Consider the following 21,437-nt stretch of genomic DNA (forward strand, 5'->3'; position numbering starts at 1 on the left):
GCTTGAAAGGTGAAATGTCTAAAGTTCTCAGGACATCCTCGTTGGGAGAAATCCGGGGGAAGGTCGGAGACCGCGTGGTCCAGTACCTTGGAGTCAAATATGCGGCATTGAAGAACCGATTGGCAGAACCAGAGCTTGTGGAGAGCCGTGACGGAGAGATCCTGGATGCTACCAAAGATGGGTAAAGATCTACAGCTATCTAGAAATGTTGACGAGACTGTTGACTAACAACCCTCGGGGCTGTTCTTTAGGCCAACGACAGTGTCGCCTCCCGGGGGGTGGGACATGGAAGTAGCCCATATGCAGCACGCGCTCCCCAAGAAAGAACTTGCCCAGTCTGACGTTGACTGCTTAAACTTGAACATAACCGTGCCGGAAGGCACTGTCGCGTCTCCGAATCTTCCGGTGTTCGTGTTCATCCACGGCGGCGGCCTGAGTGTAGGAGCGAACTCGTGGCCGCAGCTTGACTGTGCGCGGCTTGTCAAATTATCAAGCGAGAAGAACGTTCCCATTATTGCTGTGTCAATGAAGTAAGATGAATGCCGTCTATTTCGATGACTCTCCCTGAACAATCTACTTAGCTATCGAGTGGGTGTGTTCGGATTCTTGACCTCCGAGGAATTGCGCAATGCAGGATACAAAGCCAACAATGGTCTTCGCGACCAAATAGTCGCTCTCCGATGGGTGCAGAAGCACATCCGTGGCTTTGGTGGTGACCCAGAGAATGTGACGCTCTGTGGCATGAGCGCTGGAGCTGGTAAGGGCAGCCCGCCTCTGATACTAGTTAATCGGTAAGATGGTTAATAAGATCTAGCGTCGGTTACATATCATCTACAGTCCGACGCCCAGCTTTTTAAAAGGGCCATTGTAATGAGCGGCTCTTATTATGCTACCTCCCCCATGCCCTTGGGCGCCCATGAAGCGAATTACAAGAAAGCCATTGAAGCGTTGGGACTGGCGGGCCAGTCCCCTGAGGAGAGAATCAGGGTCTTGCTGGAGACTCCAGGGCCTGAATTGATCTCGAAGTTCCCTCCACATATTGTGAGAGTTGCACCGGCTATTGATGGTGAAGTTGTTCTGCCACTTCAGTCACTCGCGCAGACTGCTGAGGGCAAGGCCAATGGGTCTAAAGCGAGAGAATATTGCACGGAGCTGTTGATCGGAGATGCCCAATGCGACGTAAGACTCTTGAACCTCGAGTCCAACAGAGTCTCATTTTCACTGACACATTAATATTCCAATAGACAAGTATCCTCGCATTTCTCATGCCCCATCTGAAGAATGGCTGCGCAAAGAAATTCCGGTCAGCCATCAACTCAGTTCTCATCTCTTTTCCCACGGCGGCGCAGGAAATCCTCGACAAATATGGAATCAGCGATGCCGAAGACGACAAAGCATTTCTGGGAATTCTGGACTTCGCCAGTGATGCCATGTACACTGCACCCGTCCTATCTCTTGCCAAGGGCTGGAACGGCAACGCCTATGTCTACTATTTCAACGAGCAGAACCCTTGGGAGGGGCCTTGGAAGGGAAAGACAAACCATATCCTCGACCTAACGTACCTTTTCCAGAATTTCGAGGAGTTCCTGACACCCGAACAAAAAGCCGTCGGGGCCGTCTTCGCCGAGGACTTTTGCAAGTTTTGCCATGGAATCGCACCATGGACAGCAGCGGGGCAGAGAGAAGACTTTACTGCCAGAGTCTACGGCCCTGTTTCTGAAGGAGTCACAGCCACAACGGTGTCACAGCCATATGGAGGGGAAACAGGGCGGCGAAGCATCCTGTTCGAGTACACGGACAAGATACCGTTGGACGAGTTCATGAAGGTCTTCGGGGCCTTTATGACGCGTTGAGCGATGCTACAACCGCATACATAAATTTCTATATTATTCTTATAGAGTATAATAGAGTATAGAACTCTCTGGGCGATATGCAAGGACCCGTTTTCCGCTGTACAACCCCTCCCTGTGTTATTCTCCGTCATCACCTTGTCTTATGTGAGACCAGACCAATAGACGGGAGTTTTCAGCACACTGTCAGCCCCGGAGATTTCTGGAGTGGAGTACAGCCTATAAGTTCTGGAAAAGGGCTTGTTTCCGACGAGTCATCTTAAAAATCCGGGAGAAGGGCGGGGGGAGAGATGAGCGCTCGGCGCCCGCGGATTCCGTGAAGGATATTTTTTCTCGAACAGGTTGATAAGCCTCACTCACACTCGGGGATAACTATTTAAATAAAAAAGAGCTCCTGCAGTCTTGAATATGGAGGTTGTTCTATTATCTGTCACCCCTTAACTACTCCACTTTACTTCTCCCTTTCTTGTGATACTACGGAGTAGTAGTAACTATTGAGTCAGTTTTTTCCCCGCAAATGGGGACACGATTTATATCGTGGATCTCGAGGTCGGAGAAAAGATCCACAAAGCCTAAATGGATCGCGTTCCGATCGTCGAGAGGGTTCATCTGTTTTGTGGTTACGATTGCAGTTTTCACGGTACGTGGGAATGGTAAATGTTGAGTTTGGACTTCTGTTGACGGTGTATACTAGGATGTTTTCCTCTATGGAATGGTGAGTAAATGAAGGCTAACAAAACGGATTACCTTCTGAATTCTGCCTAGATCTTTGCTGACGATGACTAGATCGTCCCTGTCACCCCGACTGCTCTGCAGCAGAAAGTGGGATTGTCATCAGACCATGGTTCGTTGACGTTCAAGTATAATTTCAAGAAGAACCCATACTGATATCACGATAGAACAGAAATGGACTTCTATCCTTCTTGCTCTCTATGCAGCTGCCTTGCTGGCGGTTTCTCGTATGTTCCCCGGCAAAAAATCAAGATGAAGGAATGAACTGACCGATGTGCGCGAAAGCTGTCTCCGGCTACCTGGCCGATCGGATGCAAACTAGACGATGGCCATTGCTGACAGGTCTCGTGGCGCTGGCAGCGTCTACATCGCTCCTCTGTGTTGGGAACACCCTTGGCCTTTGGATCGCGGGTCGGATTTTCCAGGGGGCATCGGCCGCGGTGGTCTGGACGGTGGGACTGGCGCTGCTGGTCGACACAGTCGGAAAGGAGAGCCTGGGCCAGTTCTTGGGCTACACGTCCATGGGACTCAGTCTGGGGGCCATGACGGGTCCGCTCTTGGGTGGTGTGATTTACCAGAGTGGCGGATACTACGCCGTCTTCGCGACTGCATTTGCTGTGATTGGGGTGGACATTGTGCTTCGACTGGCGCTCATTGAGAAGCGACATGCAGCACCGTGGCTGGAGTCGGAGAAGGTGTCAAGAGAAGAACAAGTGACTCACTATTCGCAAGAGACCAAATCCGTGGCTACCGAAGCAGACAGAACAGCCATCGCAGAGAAACCGGTCCCCGCCGTGCTTCGTCTGCTCGCGTCTCCGCGTCTTTTGTCTAGTCTCTGGTCCTACTTCATCATTGCGTTACTCCTGGCTTCCTTTGACGCCGTTCTCCCCCTCTATGTCCAAGACACATTTGGCTGGGAGCAGACGGGCCAGGGTCTGATCTTTATTCCCATGTCAATCCCTCAGCTCATCAATCCAGCAATCGGGGCATTTATCGACAGATATCCCGGTTCACGCCGGTACCTCGGTGCAGGCAGCTTCGTCTGTTCTGTCCCAGTCTATGTCCTCCTGCGGCTGGTGACACACAACTCGATGCAGCAGAAAATCCTATTGTGTGCTCTGTTGACCCTTCTTGGTGTCTGCATTGCCGTTCTGATCCCAGTCATTATCCTTGAGATCAACGAGATCGTCGAGGAGGAAGAGAAGAAATCTCCAGAGAGCTTTGGAAAAGGGGGCGCCGTAGCACAGGCCTACGGCATGTCAAACGCCGCCTTCGCTGCTGGCAGTCTAGCCGGGCCCTTTTTCGCAGGCTACATTCGGACCAGCGCAGGATGGGGCACGATGGCATGGACTCTTGGGTTGCTCAGCGGGGTGACAGGACTCCCGGTAGTCTTGACTGTAGGTGGATGGATTGGAACCAAGTCAACGGGCCCAGCAGTCGAAGAGAGGGTGGAGGCGTAAATAAGCAGTACTACTACGAACTACCTAGGTATTCAGTTAGTAACCAGGAAAAACTGACGAGTCATTGATTAGGAAAACAGCCATTTTCGAGGAATCTGTTTCTTGACTTCGTATTCTTCCAGACTGTACACAACCAATAAAGACTATCGTTGATAGAAGACGGACTCACAAAGACGAAACGATGAAGTCACTCTGATACCCCCACGTGACCTCGCGCTTTCGCCAGAGCGAGAAAGCGCGAAGTCCTTCATCGGGCCTCATAACCGCCGACGCCCGGCCAAACAAGGCCGAACCACGACGTTCCTTGGCAGACAGGCCCCTGGTTATGGAGAAGAATCACCAATTTACCCCAGGTCCATTTGTCGATCAAATTCTGTTTCCTGCTGCTTTCATGGAGGGTTATCCCGAGCACCGACTTGGCGTCCGACATGGAAGCAAGAAGGGTTGATCCTCGCTCTTTGCTACAGAAAGTCCGTGGAAATGCAGGACTATCTGATCGCGAGGAAACGCAGATCGATGATAAATATCTTGCCATGGACTATCATTCCTGCAAACAGGCTTGACCATCGGTTGTGGCATTCCAAAACGTTTTGGGTTGCCCGCGGTAACAAGGAGCAGTCAGTTGTGTCTCTGTTTGCAGCAAGGACAGACACCAGACTATCTAAAACAGTGAAACAACAACAATTTCCTGGGAGATTGGTTGATTAAGCTTTGCCTTTTTTAATCGATCGAATTCTCGGTTTCGGGTTTCCTACGAGGTCTTCAATCGTCCCTCAGCTGTTGCGATCCTTCCAAAGCTAGAAAGCAACTACAGGTAAGCGTTGAATGGGTCGATACTGTGTTGCTTTTCTTCGTACTGACTGAGTGTCAAGAAAGCCATGTCCGCAACATCTGGGCCTCCCTATGCCCCTACTACAGCCGCGGTGGGAGGTGTGCCTACCGTTGGACTTGACGTACCGATATGCGCTGTCTTCATTCTCCTCTTCATCGGTGGTGCGGTCTCCCATATGACTCTGTTCAGACGCAACATGGCGAGGGATCACAAGTTCATTCCGTCTGCGGTGACCTTTGGTTTCTGTATGTCGCGGATCATCGCCAATGCCATGCGGATCGCGTGGGCGTGCCAGCCGCACAGCGTCTCTCTCGGAATCGCCGCCACGATCTTCGTCAACGCAGCCATTGTTTTGCTCTTCATTCTCAATTTGATCTACGCCCAGCGAATGTTGCGAGCCGCACACCCACACATCGGCTGGGCAAAGCCGGTGTCGTTGTTTTTCAAGTTCGTCTACATGCTCGTGGTCGTCAACATTATCATGTTGATCACGGCGATCGTGCAATCCTTCTATACGCTCAACGGCAACACGCGCCGTATTGATCGTGACATTGAGCTGTATGGTACCACCTGCGTTGCAGCCATCGCTTTTCTACCACTGCCTATCGTTTCTTTTGTGCTGCTGTTTCCTCGACGCATCGAACGCATCGATAAGTTCGGCAAGGGCAGCTGGCGCGCCAAAGCCTTTATCGTCGGTATCGGGGCGGTGCTGCTCTGCCTGGGCGCGTCTTTCCGCGCCGCAACCAACTGGATGCCTCCGCGGCCGCTGGATGACCCTGCCTGGTACGACAGCAAGGCCTGCTTCTACGTCTTCAACTTCACCATCGAGATCATCGTGGTATATTCCTACCTGCTTGTTCGGATGGATCAGCGTTTCCACGTCCCCAATGGGAGCTCTCGCCGCCGACACTACCGCGGGCCGGGACCAGAGTCCGACGTGGAAGAGGGCGTGGATGTCGACGGCGAGCAGGATAGTACTACTGTCCAATACCTTGAAAGCGGAGAGGACCGTGTGTCGGCTACTCACCCACCATCGCGAGACTCGGAAAGCACCCAAGTTCCTGAAAAGCAGGAATCCGAGAAACAGATCTCGGAGAAGCAGGCTTCCGAGCAGTCTTAATTCAAGAAGAACAACTTCATGTGATTAGATAATAGCTGTTTATTCTGTATACTGATTTAATGACTTCATTCCGATGTCAACATCGCATCACATAACTACCTAGCTAGTAGTAAGAACACGGTTTGTAGATAGACACAGACCAAAGTACCCATCTGCAAACGAAAGACAACGAACGAAAACCAAAATGGCCACCCAAGATCTCGAAGCCCACAAGCTCTTCCAGGTCGAAGGCTACGTCGCCGTCGTCACCGGTGGCGGCACGGGCATCGGCCTCATGGCCGCGCAGACGCTCGCAGCAAACGGGGCCCGCGTTTATATCATCGGCCGGCGCAAGGATGTCCTCGAGGCGGCAGCCATGAAGTACAGCTCCAAGGGGGAGATAGTACCGTATTTCTACTCTTTCTCTCATTCTCATTCTCTTTCCATGGCTTCTTCTTTTCTACAGCTGAAAAACTTATACTTATGTTGAAGGCTACCCGGCGACATCTCCCACCCAGACGGCATCCAAGCCATCGCCGACCTGCTCTCCGAGCTGGAATCCTCGGGCATCAACATCCTGATCAACAACGCGGGTGCCGCCCCGGAACACACCGCCAAACACTCGACAAGCAGCACGGATCTGACCTCTTCCCATGCGATCTCGAAATGGATGATCGCCGACGGCGTCTCAGCCTGGCATACCAGCTACGTGGCGAATGTCGCGAGTCACCATTTCCTAACAGCCTCCTTGTTGCCGTTACTCGATAAAGCCAAGGAAGCAGCCCCAGGACATACAAGCTGCGTGATCAATATTGCCAGTGTGGCCGGGTTGACCAAGACGCACTCGATGGGCCAGTTCGCTTACTCGAGTAGCAAGGCGGCGTTGATCCATCTCACGCGCGAGTGGGCGCATACCTTCCTCCCATTGCAGGTGAGGGTGAATTGTCTTGCGCCGGGGTTGTTTCCGTCTGAGATGTCGACGGAGACGAGAGCAGATGAGAATCAGAAATCGCGGTTTAAAGAGGGGGTGGGCAGCTCTTTGCCGGCGGGTATTTCCCCTTAACTAGCTTCTTTCTTTCTTCAACTGAATATGCATGCCTCTTATACTAATATTTAGGCCGCGTGGGGTGTGAATCGGATATAGGAAGCGTGATTCTCTGGCTGGCGAGTCGCGCAGGAACGTATGTGAACGGGCAGGTGGTCCATGTCGATGGAGGTGTGTATTGCTTGCATTCATTGCTCGTATTCATTGCTTGTAGTCCTGGCTATGCTAATAGAGTAGGTCTACTTCTCAAGTCTCCCTCGGCAATGTAATCAGGAGTGTCATTTCATTCGATTCTATTATGATAATGGGGGACAACTATGGTGGAGTATAGGCCTAGCTGCACAGTCGTCTGCCTGGAGAGCAAGCAAGCTCAGGGATTTCAAAAGGATGTGCCATGCTCCCCGCCGAATCTCTTTTATTTTCATGATGGTATCAACAAAAAAGGCCAGAAACGCAAAAAAGACATACACAATTAAGCCTTTTTCTGTATTCTTGCCTAACCCCCCGGTGGGAAAGGGAGAGTAGACCACAGGAGACAGGAGAATCCTTTACCGTAAAGAACTCAAGTCTATAATCAAAGGAAGTAGTCGGGTGTACGCCTTGATACCATGGGTTCTCCTGCTCGGGGGCATGGGTCGAATTGTAGGCTAAAAAGTCAGCACAGATGCTTGTAAGAAAAAGAAAAAAAAAGGCAACATACAATGTATACTTAAGATGCTCATCAATCTCCATGATGGCAGCTTGGTTTCCGCAGCGGTAGCAATAATTAGGTGCTAAGTAGTTAGTTTCAGGTGACTCCAAGTGACCAGTGAGCGAGAGATAGAAAAGAGAGAAAAAAATACCAGAGAAGATAGTGACCACGTTCCGATCCTGAGACCAGTTGTATCCCTCCATCACCAACTGATGCGCACGTGCGACCAGAGTCAAGCCGTTGTTGTGATTAAATGCCTCCGAAATATCCTGCCCGAATGTGTAGCCCGCACCGCGGGGAGAGATACCCCAGCCACATCGGTCATCGGGATCACTCCAGAGCAGATCGCACATGGGTCCTTCGTGGGGCACCTCCTGGATCCGATCCAGGGAGCGGATGTTGTCGAGTGTGTCGATCGACGGACTCAGACCTCCGTGCAGACAGAAGATCTGGTTCTCGATGAGGGCGGTGAGGGGGAGGTAGTCGAACAGGTCGGTAAAGTATTTCCAGACGTTGGCGTTGCCGTATTTGCGCAGGCACTCGTCGTAGAAGCCGTACACTTGCGTGATCTGTCGGGACTCGTGGTTGCCGCGGAGAATCGTAATCCGCTGGGGGTAGCGGATTTTGAGGCAAACAAGGAGCGTCACCGTCTCAACGGAGTAATATCCACGGTCGACATAATCACCTGATTTCTAATCAGTACTCATGGTCTATCATCAAGGCATCAAATAAAAACCACACGTACCCATAAACAGGTAGTTTGTGTCAGGGTTTGGTCCTCCGATGCGGAAAAGCTCCATCAAGTCGTGGAACTGGCCGTGTATGTCACCACAGACAGTGACTGGACATTTCTGTAACGGGAACGTGTCAACAATAAAGCCTACAAATAAAGGAGAAAAAAAAAATCAAAGAGTCATCAGGTAAACGTACCACCGGCTGCACATTCGACTCTTCTTGCAAAACCTCTCTTGCCTGTGACGAGAAAAAAAGATCAACCCCTGTTTTCATCATCGAGGAACAGCTCCCCCGCGCAAAACACGCGAAAAACCCACCCGGTCACACAGCCGCCGGACATCTTCCTCTGCTAATTGCTTGCAGGTCATCAAGCTCTCGATCCACCCGTCCAGGGTAGGTATAGACCCCGGGTCGCTCGTAGGCGACAGATGATGCGGCTCGGGCGACCGCGCAGTATCGATTTCCATGTTGTTATCCATTGGTCCAGACGAGCAGAGACGAAAGGCAGGCTCAGGACCACTGGAGCTGAAGAGGAGGGGTCGGAGTCTAGTTAAAGCGAGGGCCTCGTAAGATGGACAAGTCTTTTTCGTGGTCGGTGCGGGGAGGGGAGGTGGGAGGGTGAAAGAAGCAAAGCTGGACAGTGGACACCAACAGTGAGTTTTGCAAAACAGACGAAATGGATTCGAAAAGGTTCCACGGGAGGTCGAATTGAAAATCTGCGTCGAAGAGAGAGGCCGATGGGGGGTTTGCCACGCGATACGCTAATAATGGGGGGGGGGGGGGTTTGTGATGCTTGTGTTTCTGGGGGGGCGGCGGATGTTGGGTTGCGAAGGGGAGGTTCTCAGACCAGGGCGGCTAAGCGGAGATTGGCGCAATTTCCAAACAGCGCGGGCAGCCACAGCGCACCAGCCACAGACAGCACCACGCGAGCTGAGGGAGATGTCCACGACAGAAGGTGTTATTATTATCTGTGAGGGGGTTTCTCTTCTTTCCCTTTGGACTACAAGAAGGAGATCATGTTTAGGGGAAAAGTTCCAATTTATTTCATCGTACAAACGTTTCTCGTGTCTCGTCTCACTGCTAGCTAACCGCGCCTAGATGATGTCACCGCCAAATCCTCCGCCAAACCCTCCAAAGCCTCCTCCACGACCACCACCGAAGGGGCCGCGTCCTTGGCCATAAGGGGGCCCATCACCAGGACCGACGGGGTCATATCGAGCACCTGGGGGGGCCTGAGGGTTATAGCCGCCGTTGTTGCCACCGCTGCCTCCGAACATCGGGTCATCAAAGGTTGGGTGCATGCCACCACCGCTCCCACCGAGACCTGGTGGCAGCGTACCCCGGAAAGGGTCATTGGGACCGAGTCCTGCTGGATACAGATCTCTCTCACCCAGTCTCAACGGGTTTCTGTTCCCTTCTTGCGGGTATCCTCGTGGGGGCCTATAGATTTCATACTCATCTTCAAACCCTGGCGGTGGGAAATCCCCCGGTGGTTGTGGCCGACGCGGACCAGCCGCCAACGGATCATCAAAAGGGTACGGCCTGGCGGGCTCCGGTTGAGGGTCTTCCCGTAATGGGTCTCTCTGCGGTCTGGCTTCTGGCCTTTTCGGCATGACTTGGCTTGTATCTTCATACCCTTCTTTGTGTAGACCGGGCGCCAGCTTCTGGATCACATTTATCTTGAACAGGCTGACCAAGTCAGCCAGTCGTGATTGTGAAATGAACACCTCTCCCAGCTTCTTCTTCAGGTCCGGCTCGGAGGAGAGAGGAAGGGCGGATGCGGAGACGTAGTCTTGGACGGGGAGGTCAAACGAGGTCGTCTTGTCATCACCTAGCGCGAGGGCAAAGACCACCGCTTTGTCTCCTAGGCGACCGACCTTGAGGAGATACTGCATAGAAGACTGTGAGTGGGCATAGCGGAAAGCAAACGTCGAACCCTCATTCCATTCCGCGGGTAGCAGGGGACTTTCGGAGGGGGTTTCTGCTGCATGTCAGCCAACCAAAGTGGATCAGACGTGGATTTGTGTGGTGTGCAAATCTTTGCCTACCTGCATGGTGATCCTCTCCAAGACCAACTAGTCTGAAGTCGACAGCAACCATGCACGCATGGCCGATGAGAGCGATTGCTTCGTAGGAGCTCTTCAGACCACCAGGTGGGGCTCCGTCCTCCCGGGCGAGAGCTTGAGCTGCAAGACCAACAATGTGGTCTGGAGAAAGGACGTTATTCTCCTCGCTGGCCATTTCGGGCAACTTCTGGGGATATCCTCGGCTGCTCAGAAAGAAGAAAGCGACTGCAGAACGTGGTATTTAATGCCAGAACACGCCTGGGAGTACGTCACGGTGGCTACGAGTACGGAGTAGTTGCCTGGACAGCGGAAGACTAGACGGGCCGAGAACAGCACGTGATACACACGTGGACTCCGACGGCGGCCGCGGGCGCCGTGGCCGAATACAATCAGTACTTACTAGTAACTAGTTAGTTACTACTCCTAGGTATTCATCACCCCTCACTTCTGTAAAGTGGTGTCTATGGATTAGAAACGTTTGATTGCGTAGAAATTCTGTCTAGATTCTTTCCCATCCAAGACGACGGTCGAAACGCCAGAAACCAACAACTGTATATACTATTAGAGACCATAGCGGATTCCCATCGGAAAACAACCATCTTGAGTCTACACTGAAGACGGAGCGCTCCATGTGTTTGACTCTACTACTCTTCTTTATTCGCCGTTCTCTGCATCTATAATGCCTTTTAGGCGATTTAATTCGAAACCATGCCAAGATCTCCAGCCAGAACGCCTCCAATCGACTAGGCGTCCATGGTGCAGGCCCCCTCAGCCTGAGCAAACCCAGAAAACAGCTGCTCCCAGAGCTCTTATCGCGTTATCTGCAACCGGCTCCTTCTCACATCCGGCGGGATCAAACCGAGACTGTCGCGATTCATCGACGATGGAGGAAGATAAGCGTGCTCTGCTTTATAGGTGGACGCTTCGGCGAGTCCGCCGACGTCGGCTGGGCCGTCGGCATGTCCAGAGCGTCAACCCGTCAACGACACCAGAAACTGAGAAACCACCAGCAGCACTCGCGTTTTGTCATCCACGCGGCCCCTGGAGAGAAGACCGAGGACCGGCGGGTACACACCAGCGAGCTGTACCCATTGATAAGCTTCGAAGACGATGGAGACAGCTCCGTTGTCCCAGAACGGGCAAAATGAGGAGACTTCTCCGCATTTCGATAACCTAATAGCCGGCACGCCAATTGGAAGGGAGCCGTTTGCTCGAAGGATGGGAAAGGATTGTCAGAGCCAGGCCGTCTGCTGTCTCCGTTTCCAACTCGTCCCCAGACTCGAGATGCTGCTCTCCTTGTTTATGTCTCATATCTCCTCGCAAACTACCAGAAACCGAGACTTTTAGAGGTGGATTCCGTCCCTCCAGCAGTGCAACATGCAGACTGGAGTGCAACAAGCCAAGGCCAGGCGTCTGAGGAGCCGCAAGGATCGCCCGTGTGACGCTTGTCGGCAGCGCAAGTCGGCCTGTATCGTTACAACGTGTTTGCCATGTGAGTCACCGAGTGGTTGTGCACGTTTCCTTCCTACCTTTCTTCAACGCCGCCGCCGCCTCGCCTGGCTAACCAGACCAGGTCGATACTGCCAAAGCAAGGGTCAAGACTGTACCTTCACATCCACTCCCTCGCAGCGGGCGAGACAAGCGGCGTCGTGTGTGAAGGTTCAACGATGGCGGACAACCAGAGCGCAGTGCTCGTCGGGCAAGCTGATCGAGGACGACGAGCCTTTACAGAAGGTCGGGACATACGAGCCAATGTCCCCGGATATGTTGAGCTGCCTGCTCGAAGGCGACCCGAAGGTTGAGCTCCAAGATGGCGAGACCCTGGACCTGAAGGATATGTCGTTTGTGAGCCCGGTCAGCCTGCCACAGACCCCCTTTCCCACTCCCGACGACGATATCAGCGTGGCTCAGTTGCACAGTCTATCTCAGGTCACATATGACCAAGGGACGGCTAAGCTGTGTGTACCACAAACTATGAGCAACCTTGATGGTCTCGGTGGAGAATCACTGGATGAATCTATTGGTCTAACGGCCCTCTTTCTGGGGCCTTCAAGTGACCAGGATGCCAACTTACTCTCGTCAATGCGTATGAACATGGCCATAATTAACGGAGCAGCTCGTCGCTCTGTTGACGCGAACGTCCGCCAAGTGCACGCGGGAGATATCATGGCGAATGTACCCCCAGTCCATTTCAACATTGTGCCCGACTCGTGCCCCGAGCGAGACATTCGCACCAAGGAGATTGCTTCAGAGAAGATCGAATCTCATGTTGGAGAACACGCTGACGCGCTGGTCCGGCTGTATTTCCGCTTCATCCATCCTGCATTTCCTGTACTTTCCAAGGCCCGATTTCTGCAAGCCTATTGCCTTCACCGCAGGAGTATCCCTGCTTCGCTCCGCGGGGTTGTTTATGGTCTTGCATGTGCGTTCTGGGAGCACAGCCCCGTGCTCAAACCATTCCCCCGTATCAGCCACACCGATCTGTTCGAGTGTGCGCACCTGGCGCTCAACCGAGAATTTGACTCGCCCAAGCTAGCCACTCTACAGGCATGCTTGCTCTTGCTACATGAAAGCCCGCCAGTGACCGGCACGACTGAGAATCCCCGCAACTGGACACTGGCCTGTCAGGCGATCTCATGTGCGCAGAATCTGGGTCTTCACTGTGACCCGTCACTATGGAACATCCCTACCTGGGAGAAGGCCCTCCGCAAAAAGCTGTGGTGGATGTGCTTCACCACAGAGAAATGGGCATCCCTCACCCATGGCAACCCTTCTCATATCCCGCAGAGTTCGTTTGACACGACGGATTTGACGCTCACCGAGGCCCTAATCGACGAAGATGTCGCTTGCTCTCCATACGGTCGAGTTATCTCCGAGAGAGACCGGGGGTGTAACCAGACCCGAGCCATTAACCTGCTGGAAACGATCAATTTGGCCAAGAAACTGGGCATTCTGCTCGAATACTCTTAGTATGTACTTTTTCTTTTGTTGTATATATAGCCAAAGCACGTTTCTGACACGTTTTCTATTGGAATAGCCCGATTCGCGGCTCAGTGCTCTCGACATCAGAGTCTGCAGTCCTCGACCATTCCCTCTACGTGTTGAACGCAGAACTGGACAGCTGGTACGCCTTGCTCCCGCAATGTCTGACCCTGGATTTCACCCACGGGTCAGGAGGCGTGTGCACGAATGGTTCGTTCCATCCTTGATGGTGTCGTTGAAAAAGCCACCCTGACATAATGTCCAGGATCGCTTCATCTGGCGTATTTCGCCGTGAAGAGTCTTGTGCTGCGCGCAATGATGTCCCCCGCCACCCCGCTATCCAAAGCGAACCCCTTTTCGAACCTCCGGACGTACTTTGATTCCAGCCTAGAGGAATTCAGACAGTACGTCAAGCTGGTATCCAGCATTCGTGCAGTGGAACTAGATGCGTTCTGGGGTCGTCGTACGTGCCTTTTTTCTAGATTGTTGAGATGAGATTATGAGATTGGAAAAAAAGAATACTAAACGCCGTCAAGAGGCACGCACCCACCTAGTCCACGCAGGCAACTTCCTGATATACCTGTTCCTCTGCGCCTCAACTGCAGAGCAGGTCGAAAAGTCCTACTCCCTCCTCGAGGCATATCGGTATTCCCTGCGCGCCCTGGCGGCGGCAGCGACAGATAACAGCATGGGCATGCTACGACCTGCTCTGCTGCGCACCGAGTCTTTCTTTCGAGAGGCAGCTGGAGCAATGCGGAAGGACGAGAAGCATTGATATACGTTTTCAAGACTGTTATGACTTATGATGATGACTTTAGCTCTCCACTTGAGTATAGAAGTGTGAAATATATTAATGCTCGATATCAAGATCTGACACTATCTTAGATAACCCAAGTATTGTCATTAGACATCGTTTAGACAGGCTCTTTCACACGACGTGTATATCCCGACACTGAAATAATATTCTAATAATAGACAAGGATATACAAGTAATATAATCTAGTGGCAATGAAAGTAACGCTATAAACATAGCTTAGACGCATGGAAAGCAGTATATACACATCCATAAAAGTATACAAGTATACAAGTATAACACATCGCCTGCTGTACAACAAAAGGGTCTATACCCTACTTCAAATCAAACTACCCTTCTCAGGCTTAGGGGAAGATGCGTCTTGTCTCTTGCTTTGGATCGCTTGCAGCTCCTCCTGGACCAACCACACACAGACGTCCTGGACGTCGCTGCCCACGCGCCAGCTGCCCAGCACGATGTCCAGCCCCTCAAAAATACCGCGGGCGCGTTCCCAGCGGCGGCGCCAGAGTTCCTCGCGCTTGTTGGGTAGGGGGGCCGGGGGCACGTACGAGTCTAGATTATTGCCGTCGCCGTTTTTATTGTTATAGTTATAGGTGTTGTTATAGGTGTTGGTATTGTTGACGATATCCATTTGGCTGAATGTGGTGGCTGGGGAAGAAGACCCGCCCAGGCGATCAGAGGCATATTGGTATGCGGCCGTGGCGGCAGCGGCAGGATACGATTGTTTAGGTTGTGGTTGGCGGTTTTGAGAGCTTGAAGTCGTCGATGCTGCGGTGTTGGATCGGCGTGGAGGAGGAGGTGGCGGAGGAGGCTGTTTGGACCGGGAAGAGGACTGCGAGTCACTTGATTGCTGCGATTCGCCCAGATTGGCATTGGACGCCTTGCTTTGTATAGGCAGGTAGTCTGCTGTGGACGGAAGAGTGTTGTACGCTCCCACAACGGCGTTTTGGATCGTATTGGTGATGCCGGTAGACAATGGCTGGCCTGCTCCGGGAGACCCATCTGTCCCCCGATCCATCGACGACGCTGCGGTGGGAACAGGACGCCGGCTAGGAAGTGGAGGAACAGGTTTGCGGCGGATAACGTCTTGTAATTGTGCAGTGTTGGTCTCCTTACTGCCCCCATCCACACTGTCTTGACTCGTCGCAGCTGTGCGCAGAGACAATGGCTTGGAAGGCTTTGCGGGGGGCTGACGACTGTTGACTGGCTTGCGACTTTGTGTAGCAGGAGGTACAGCGCTCTTTTCTCCCTCTTCCTCATCTCGGAGATCGATCAGATCCTCATTGTCAAGACTCTGCGCGTCCACAACCGGAGCCGAGATCCCTCGAGGGGGCCGAGGAGGCAAAGCTGGTCGTTTTTCAACCGGATCCGATTGACTGGAAATTTGGCCCGTACTGACGCTCCGGGCCGCTGGAGGGCGCTCCAGATGGTTTACGGACTTCTCAAAGAACTTCCTCTGGGCAGGCGTAGTGACGTCTCGGATGAAAACGCCCAATACCCGTCCCGGATTGGCCATGACAAGGTCCGTATAGACCTCCAAGTCGGCTTCTCCGCTATCACCAACCAGGATGAATTTACGCTCGGGAAAGTCGCGCAGGATCCTATCCAAAGAGGCTCTTTTCTTTTCAGCAGCAGGCTCGAAAATCCCCTGTAATCTCCCGGTATACTGTTTCATTTGGAAGGAACCCTGTGGAAGTCCCACCAACTTGAAAAACTTGTCAAGTAGGGAGTATAACTGCCACGGGGCGTTGGAAACGTAATGGATCTCCACGCCCAGCTCTGTCAGTTTCTTATACCACTCGGCGACTCCATCGACTTTGAGATCGGCGAGTTCGCGCACGAAGACGTTCCGGAAGATATCCCGCGCACGGCCGGTGATCGCAGAGTGTTTGACAGTGTCGTCAATATCGCTGATGAGAGAAATGCCAGAAGGCTCACTGATCCGGATGGCTTGAGAGACTGACAGGCTTTCTGAAGCCAAAATGCGAAGCTGGGTCGGAACAAAGGGCAGAGCTGCGCGCAAGGAGAAGTGTCCAAACTCATCTGTCAGAACATTCCTTGCCTGGCTTTTGTCATCGTTGAAAAAGAAGACAGTGACAGGCAGCTCGCCCACTGGCGAGGACAGAAACGGGCGGAGTCTCTCCATGAGATTTGTGTTCTCCATGGAAAGATCGCCTCTTGTGGAGGTAATGGAGGACTGTGTTGTCGTCCGGCGAGGCGGCCGGCCAAAGAACCTCTCATCCGGGTCATCAGACGAAGCCGCTCTCCATTCCGGATCCGCATCCCTCTCTGCATCGTGGATCATCCGCTCGGCCTCCTTACGAGCGAACTCGTCTTCGCCTTTGGCAGATAGCCTGGCAGCAGAGCTCATATCCTGAGACGAATCCTCGCTGCTATCGGCCGCTGCAACCGACGGCGGAGCCGGAACACCACTCAACTTCCTGGCGAGAGCGATGATGAGGCGCTGCTTGCGAGTCGGCGGGCCCCGATGCGGTGCAGAAATCCAGCCATGCACATCAACATCCACCACCGTGTTGTCCTCGTCAAGATCTTCCCACTGTGTCGTCCCGTACCGCCCACTGTCCACTCTCGACCGGGTCTGCCTCCGGCCGAGCCGCCTCGCGTAGCTCGGAAACAGGACCAACTCGACATCCCCGGACCTGGCGACGTCGACGTCCGGAAACGCCCCCGGCGTATCATCGTAGAGATCGCGTTGTGCTCCGTTCCGCTGCGCCGCCCACTGCGCCTGGTACGTCTGTCGCAGCTCGTTGGCAGCCTTCAGATACTCAAAGACCTTTTTCCGCCGCGCCCCTGGTTCCCTGGCCGGCGTCTCGTCCGCAGGGCCCCATGACATCGACGAGGAGAGACCTGACTGCGCCATGGGCCTCTTCTGCTCGGCATCCCTCAGGACTGAGGGCCCGCTTTCCGCTCCTCTCGACGCGTCCTTCTTCAGGCGCCTCCAACTGCTCCCGCCGAGTCGTACTCGCCCTCCTCCTGTGCTGCTTCTTGAGAAATTCCAGCCCGGTACACCACGTGTCCTGCGACCCAGGAGATAGGCAAGAACACCACCACCCGCGCGTCGCCTCCGCTGCAGCCTCGCCTGTCGATTGACGAGCGCTTTGTAGATGCGTGCTTGCGCCCGGTGGCCTAGGGCGGGGATCGTCTCGTGCCGGAACCCCCAGAGGCGCGAGAGCACTCGGCGGCTCGCGTGCGGGCCGAACAGCACTCGCAGTACGAGAGGGAGGGCGCCCGTCCGCGGGTTTCGCTTTCTTCGCTGGAAGATGGAGGGGAGGAAGCGAGACGGGGGCTGGCGCCAAAAGGTCGGCGGCGGGGGTAACCAGCGTGTTCGGAACGGCGGTTTAGGAGCCAGCGTCTCGAGCGGAGATTGTTGTTTTCTTTGAATATACCTGGTTAACGAAGAATTAATTAGCAATGCACCTCCAATGACAGGTTATATATTCACCTCTAGAACGCCTTCCCCCCGGGCTTGCACGTGTTGTTGCTGGGAGGCTGGAAAAGCTGGGAAAGCTGATGACGCCAGTTCACTCAGAACTCAGGACCAGCCTGCAAGGAGCGATTTATGAATAGTAAAAATGATGGCAGCTGTACAGCAGCGTGGCTTAAATTATACGGTGTAGCCAGGTCGCTGCGCCGTGGAGAAGACTGTGAATAGGCTGAGCTGAAATGCTGGTGTTGTTCGTCTGACGGAGAACGGATGGAGATGAGGCGGAGACACGCCGGAGCAACAGCGTAATTATTACGGAGACAGCACTGGGCATACAACAAGTAAGATCATCGTATGTTGGTGTGGAGTGTCTGATGAATCTACCTAGGTAGTTACTAAATACAAATCCCTCGCTTTCTACAGACGTCGTCAAACTGATATAGCGACTTCACTGCTGAACCGTCTACTAGTCAATGAATGTCAAGTCGTGTATTTCATATGGGTATAGTACATTATATTACAATATATACAAACAAAATTCTATCAAGCATCGTGGTCACTGGCTTCGGTGTACATGACCTTCTTCGCTCGTCGACTGCGTCGAACTGCGGTGGAGATCGTCAGGGACGGCTCAGGCATCCCGTCTAGGCCGGGAGACTCATTTTCCGAACTCGAGGGAGTAGAGGGCGACTCGGAGGCCTTTCGTTTCCTTCCAACTTGTTTCTTCACACTCGAAGTGCGCTGGGCCCGTTTGCGTGGTGTCTTGACCGGGGTTTGAGGGGAGATTTCGGGAGCCTCATCGGCCGCCTCAGGGCCGTCGACCGTGGTGGCTTCAACCTCGCCGGTTTTCTTGGTTGCGCGGCTCTTCTTGGGACTCTTTGTTGCCTTGACTTTGACCGTCTTCTTGGCTGGCCGCAGCCACTCTTCCATGCCCGGGGGCCAGTAGACCCGACCTTCGGGTCCGCCCATGCCGACTTCATCCTCGGAAACGGTGGGTGGGGGAGGCGCCAAGGCGTCCAAATCGACAAAGCCATTCTTCTTGCTGGAGGGTTTTCGGGGGGGCTTGAAGGGCTTGTTTTCATCATCGCGGATGTGGGGGATGATATCGCTAAACAGATTGTGTCCCGGCAGTCTGAAATTGCGCATAAGCTCGAAAACAGCTTGCTCTTTATCCTTGGCCTCGATCATAAGGTCCATGGTTGGGTCGCACGGTGGTAGAGTCGAAACCCGTGGGCTGTGTTTGCGGCGCTGGCGGTTCGTGATGGCGGATGGCTCAGGCTCAGAGTAGTGCATCTTTTGGGTGATCTCTTTGCGGGTCCAAGTAGCTTTGATCCGATCATATAGCGCCATAATGTCCAGCGTTCCTTCACGGAGCTGACTGGAATCAAACATGATATTGTGATGGTGATAGTCGAGGACCAGGGGTATATTCAATTCTTCGCAGATAGGAAGCAGGTCATGAACGGTCCAACTCACGTCATCGTTTTCTAGGACTAGGCGATTTTTAACATCTTGGGATAGCAGCTTGTAGTTCTCGCGAAACCGGTCAAGGGTCGCTTCCTTGTCTCCAAACACTCCGCCCATATGGAGGATCATGACCGCATCGCGGTCTTGTTGGGGCGGCAGCTGGAGGAGCTGCAGCATCTCCGAGTGGTATTCGAGATCACGAAAGGAGCTCTCCACAACCTCCTTCTTGGGCGAGCCTAACTGAGTAAACTGGCCGGGATGGACTGATACACGGTGGCCCAGCTCAGCGATCACCCGGCCTGTGTCGGCGAGCACCTCCGAGGCAAACGGCGCTAACTTGTAGCCATATTCCTTGTGGCTGGCGAAGGGGAACATCTCACTGCTCAGACGCATGAACTTGATGCCGTAGCGGTCATTCCACCGGACCATCTTCACCAGATCTCGCGCATTGGCAAGGCCCAGGGACTCCACAAAGGCCTGGCCCCGTGCAACATCTGCGGGCTGGGTTCGATCCGGGCGGTTCTTGGTGGGATGGGCGGGTTGCAAGGGATCCGCGAGTGGATGCCGATTCTCCAGAATGGAGGCAATGCGACACGTGCGTGAACAAAACACCGGCGGATTCGAGTATCGCAAATATGTGTTCAGACAGGCCTAGCAGGGCACATCAGCAATCAGTCCGGGAGCGTAGTGTACACAGCCAGATGGCAGACACAAGACTCACATAGCCTAGCCTCCCTTTCCAGGGCAGTGGCAGGTAATCGCTATTCACCGGCGGTGGTCTCGACAGGGCATTCTGAAGCTCTTCGGCCTCCAGGGGCACATCGACATCGGACTCCGGGTCCACGGCAACCTCGTCGTCGGCCAACGGACCGTGTTTTGCCTCGTCTGCAACAGCCATATCCGAATAATAACCAAATTGTTCCGTAACCTCCTCCGAAACGCGTGAATTGGAGACAGGGGTGGAAGAAAGCTCGGCTGTGCTGCACGAAGAAGAATGTATCCTAGCAGACACGACGCGGCAAACACCCCTCAAGGCCAATCCCGGATGATGTGCAAAAGCTCGGGTGTTGGCAGAGGCCTGGGGACCGTTCGCCACGGCAACCAGCTGTGTTATCCACCGTGAGGGCCTCATGTGGCGACCCTGACCGCAGCGTCGATCAGATTCCGTAGAGCCATGGAAACGCACGGCATGCTGGGCACGACGGAGCCTCGTCAGCGAGGAGAGACACCGCGTCGACATTCAACTGAAGGAGCAGATGACGTATGTGATTCTCCCCAGGCGATGGACCGAGAGAATCTCACAGCATCTTTGTGCGTTGTAATTGCCAGGGGGGTTGGTTGAGGAGCGATCGATCGTACTGAGGGGAGGGGCGATGATCGAACCGCCAGATCCGGCCCTTCCTCTTCCACGCTGCACTCAAGACTTCCTACTCACTGCACAATACTCGGTGCTCCGCATTCACCACGCCTGTGGTTCGCTCCAGTCTCTTCTCGATTGTTTGAAAGGTTAAAAAATCAAGAAAACAAGGAGTAAGGCGGATTCTTCGGTCTGGAACCAGGTTCCGTCTGGCGATCGCCTGGTGGGACGCGTCCGGGACGCGTTTTGACGTCGAGTTTCTACGAAGCAATTACTCTCCACCGGGTGAGAGGGCCAAGACAATAGCGATTCACCGTCAAAATACTGGAGAAGAGCCCCTGGAGATGATCGAAAGGGTCAAAGGGGTTTTTTATCCGCGGAAAGCCATTCGAATTCCACTGATCGCCCGGAAATTGGCAGGACATTGCCCGATCGTCCATCCAATGATCTCCAGTGGAGAACGCCAGGGCCCTTGACGGCTCTATATTCCGTCTTATTGATGGTTGTGAATGGATATGGGAGTCGGTACCTGCGTCTGTGGCCTGGAAGAAGAACCCGTGGTATTCGCATATCGCAGAGGAGAACATGGGCGAGACAACGGCCTACACCAGATGCTGGTGCACAGAAGCTATCTATCGACCATGAAGGTCTACTGATTTTGCAGGATATGCCCCATTAAGCCCTAGTAATTGTCTTGACAATTTTTAGTGGTTTGAGGGTATAGCGTCTTCCTCCATTCTATGAGAACTAATATCAGTCGGGCACACCGGGCGAAGAGGGATAGAGTTATGTGAGCTATGTGACACCCGATGGGTGCGAGTTTATCTCTGATTCGACTGATCCTGGCTATCTGGCGTGGTGG

At 53.5% G+C, this 21,437-nt stretch overlaps 9 protein-coding genes across 9 annotated transcripts; 6 read left to right on the forward strand and 3 right to left on the reverse strand.

Annotated features, from left to right (window-relative positions):
* Window positions 1-14: 14 nt before the first annotated feature.
* On the forward strand, window positions 15-1,853 carry ASPZODRAFT_153290 (hypothetical protein; the record flags this gene model as incomplete). Its single annotated transcript, XM_022725955.1, has 5 exons — window positions 15-181; window positions 252-530; window positions 582-757; window positions 815-1,179; window positions 1,245-1,853. 5 exons carry the CDS (start codon window positions 15-17, stop codon window positions 1,851-1,853), a joined length of 1,596 nt encoding a protein of 531 aa, XP_022579476.1.
* A 514-nt stretch (window positions 1,854-2,367) lies between these two features.
* On the forward strand, window positions 2,368-4,042 carry ASPZODRAFT_17877 (hypothetical protein; the record flags this gene model as incomplete). The annotated part of the gene is made up of 5 exons (XM_022727105.1): window positions 2,368-2,490; window positions 2,545-2,565; window positions 2,637-2,694; window positions 2,750-2,809; window positions 2,868-4,042. The coding sequence occupies 5 exons, from the start codon at window positions 2,368-2,370 to the stop codon at window positions 4,040-4,042; spliced, it is 1,437 nt and encodes a 478-aa protein (XP_022579477.1).
* An 878-nt stretch (window positions 4,043-4,920) lies between these two features.
* Window positions 4,921-5,994, forward strand: ASPZODRAFT_153292 (hypothetical protein; the record flags this gene model as incomplete). Its single annotated transcript, XM_022725956.1, has 2 exons — window positions 4,921-5,811; window positions 5,845-5,994. The coding sequence occupies 2 exons, from the start codon at window positions 4,921-4,923 to the stop codon at window positions 5,992-5,994; spliced, it is 1,041 nt and encodes a 346-aa protein (XP_022579478.1).
* A 184-nt stretch (window positions 5,995-6,178) lies between these two features.
* On the forward strand, window positions 6,179-7,287 carry ASPZODRAFT_153293 (hypothetical protein; the record flags this gene model as incomplete). Its single annotated transcript, XM_022725957.1, has 3 exons — window positions 6,179-6,381; window positions 6,466-7,022; window positions 7,091-7,287. 3 exons carry the CDS (start codon window positions 6,179-6,181, stop codon window positions 7,285-7,287), a joined length of 957 nt encoding a protein of 318 aa, XP_022579479.1.
* On the reverse strand, window positions 7,264-9,197 carry ASPZODRAFT_134389 (hypothetical protein). Its single transcript, XM_022723520.1, has 6 exons — window positions 8,762-9,197; window positions 8,640-8,681; window positions 8,455-8,560; window positions 7,861-8,394; window positions 7,719-7,791; window positions 7,264-7,665 (listed from the first exon to the last, which is right to left on the reverse strand). Exons 1-6 carry the CDS (start codon window positions 8,909-8,911, stop codon window positions 7,593-7,595), a joined length of 978 nt encoding a protein of 325 aa, XP_022579480.1. The 5' UTR covers window positions 8,912-9,197; the 3' UTR covers window positions 7,264-7,592.
* A 301-nt stretch (window positions 9,198-9,498) lies between these two features.
* ASPZODRAFT_134390 (hypothetical protein) lies at window positions 9,499-10,782 on the reverse strand. The gene is made up of 2 exons (XM_022723521.1): window positions 10,493-10,782; window positions 9,499-10,425 (listed from the first exon to the last, which is right to left on the reverse strand). Exons 1-2 carry the CDS (start codon window positions 10,683-10,685, stop codon window positions 9,539-9,541), a joined length of 1,080 nt encoding a protein of 359 aa, XP_022579481.1. The 5' UTR covers window positions 10,686-10,782; the 3' UTR covers window positions 9,499-9,538.
* On the forward strand, window positions 10,755-11,658 carry ASPZODRAFT_17882 (hypothetical protein; the record flags this gene model as incomplete). The annotated part of the gene is made up of 2 exons (XM_022727106.1): window positions 10,755-10,794; window positions 11,201-11,658. 2 exons carry the CDS (start codon window positions 10,755-10,757, stop codon window positions 11,656-11,658), a joined length of 498 nt encoding a protein of 165 aa, XP_022579482.1.
* ASPZODRAFT_134391 (hypothetical protein) lies at window positions 11,579-14,354 on the forward strand. Its single transcript, XM_022723522.1, has 5 exons — window positions 11,579-12,002; window positions 12,084-13,479; window positions 13,548-13,702; window positions 13,758-13,955; window positions 14,029-14,354. Exons 1-5 carry the CDS (start codon window positions 11,888-11,890, stop codon window positions 14,265-14,267), a joined length of 2,103 nt encoding a protein of 700 aa, XP_022579483.1. The 5' UTR covers window positions 11,579-11,887; the 3' UTR covers window positions 14,268-14,354.
* Window positions 14,355-14,625: 271 nt separating this feature from the next.
* ASPZODRAFT_17884 (hypothetical protein) lies at window positions 14,626-20,458 on the reverse strand (the record flags this gene model as incomplete). The annotated part of the gene is made up of 3 exons (XM_022727107.1): window positions 14,626-17,713; window positions 18,326-19,869; window positions 19,940-20,458. The coding sequence occupies 3 exons, from the start codon at window positions 20,456-20,458 to the stop codon at window positions 14,626-14,628; spliced, it is 5,151 nt and encodes a 1,716-aa protein (XP_022579484.1).
* Between the last annotated feature and the right edge of the window lie 979 nt (window positions 20,459-21,437).

This window comes from Penicilliopsis zonata (assembly GCF_001890105.1).
Source record: "Penicilliopsis zonata CBS 506.65 unplaced genomic scaffold ASPZOscaffold_12, whole genome shotgun sequence".
Taxonomy (NCBI): Eukaryota; Fungi; Ascomycota; class Eurotiomycetes; order Eurotiales; family Aspergillaceae; genus Penicilliopsis; species Penicilliopsis zonata.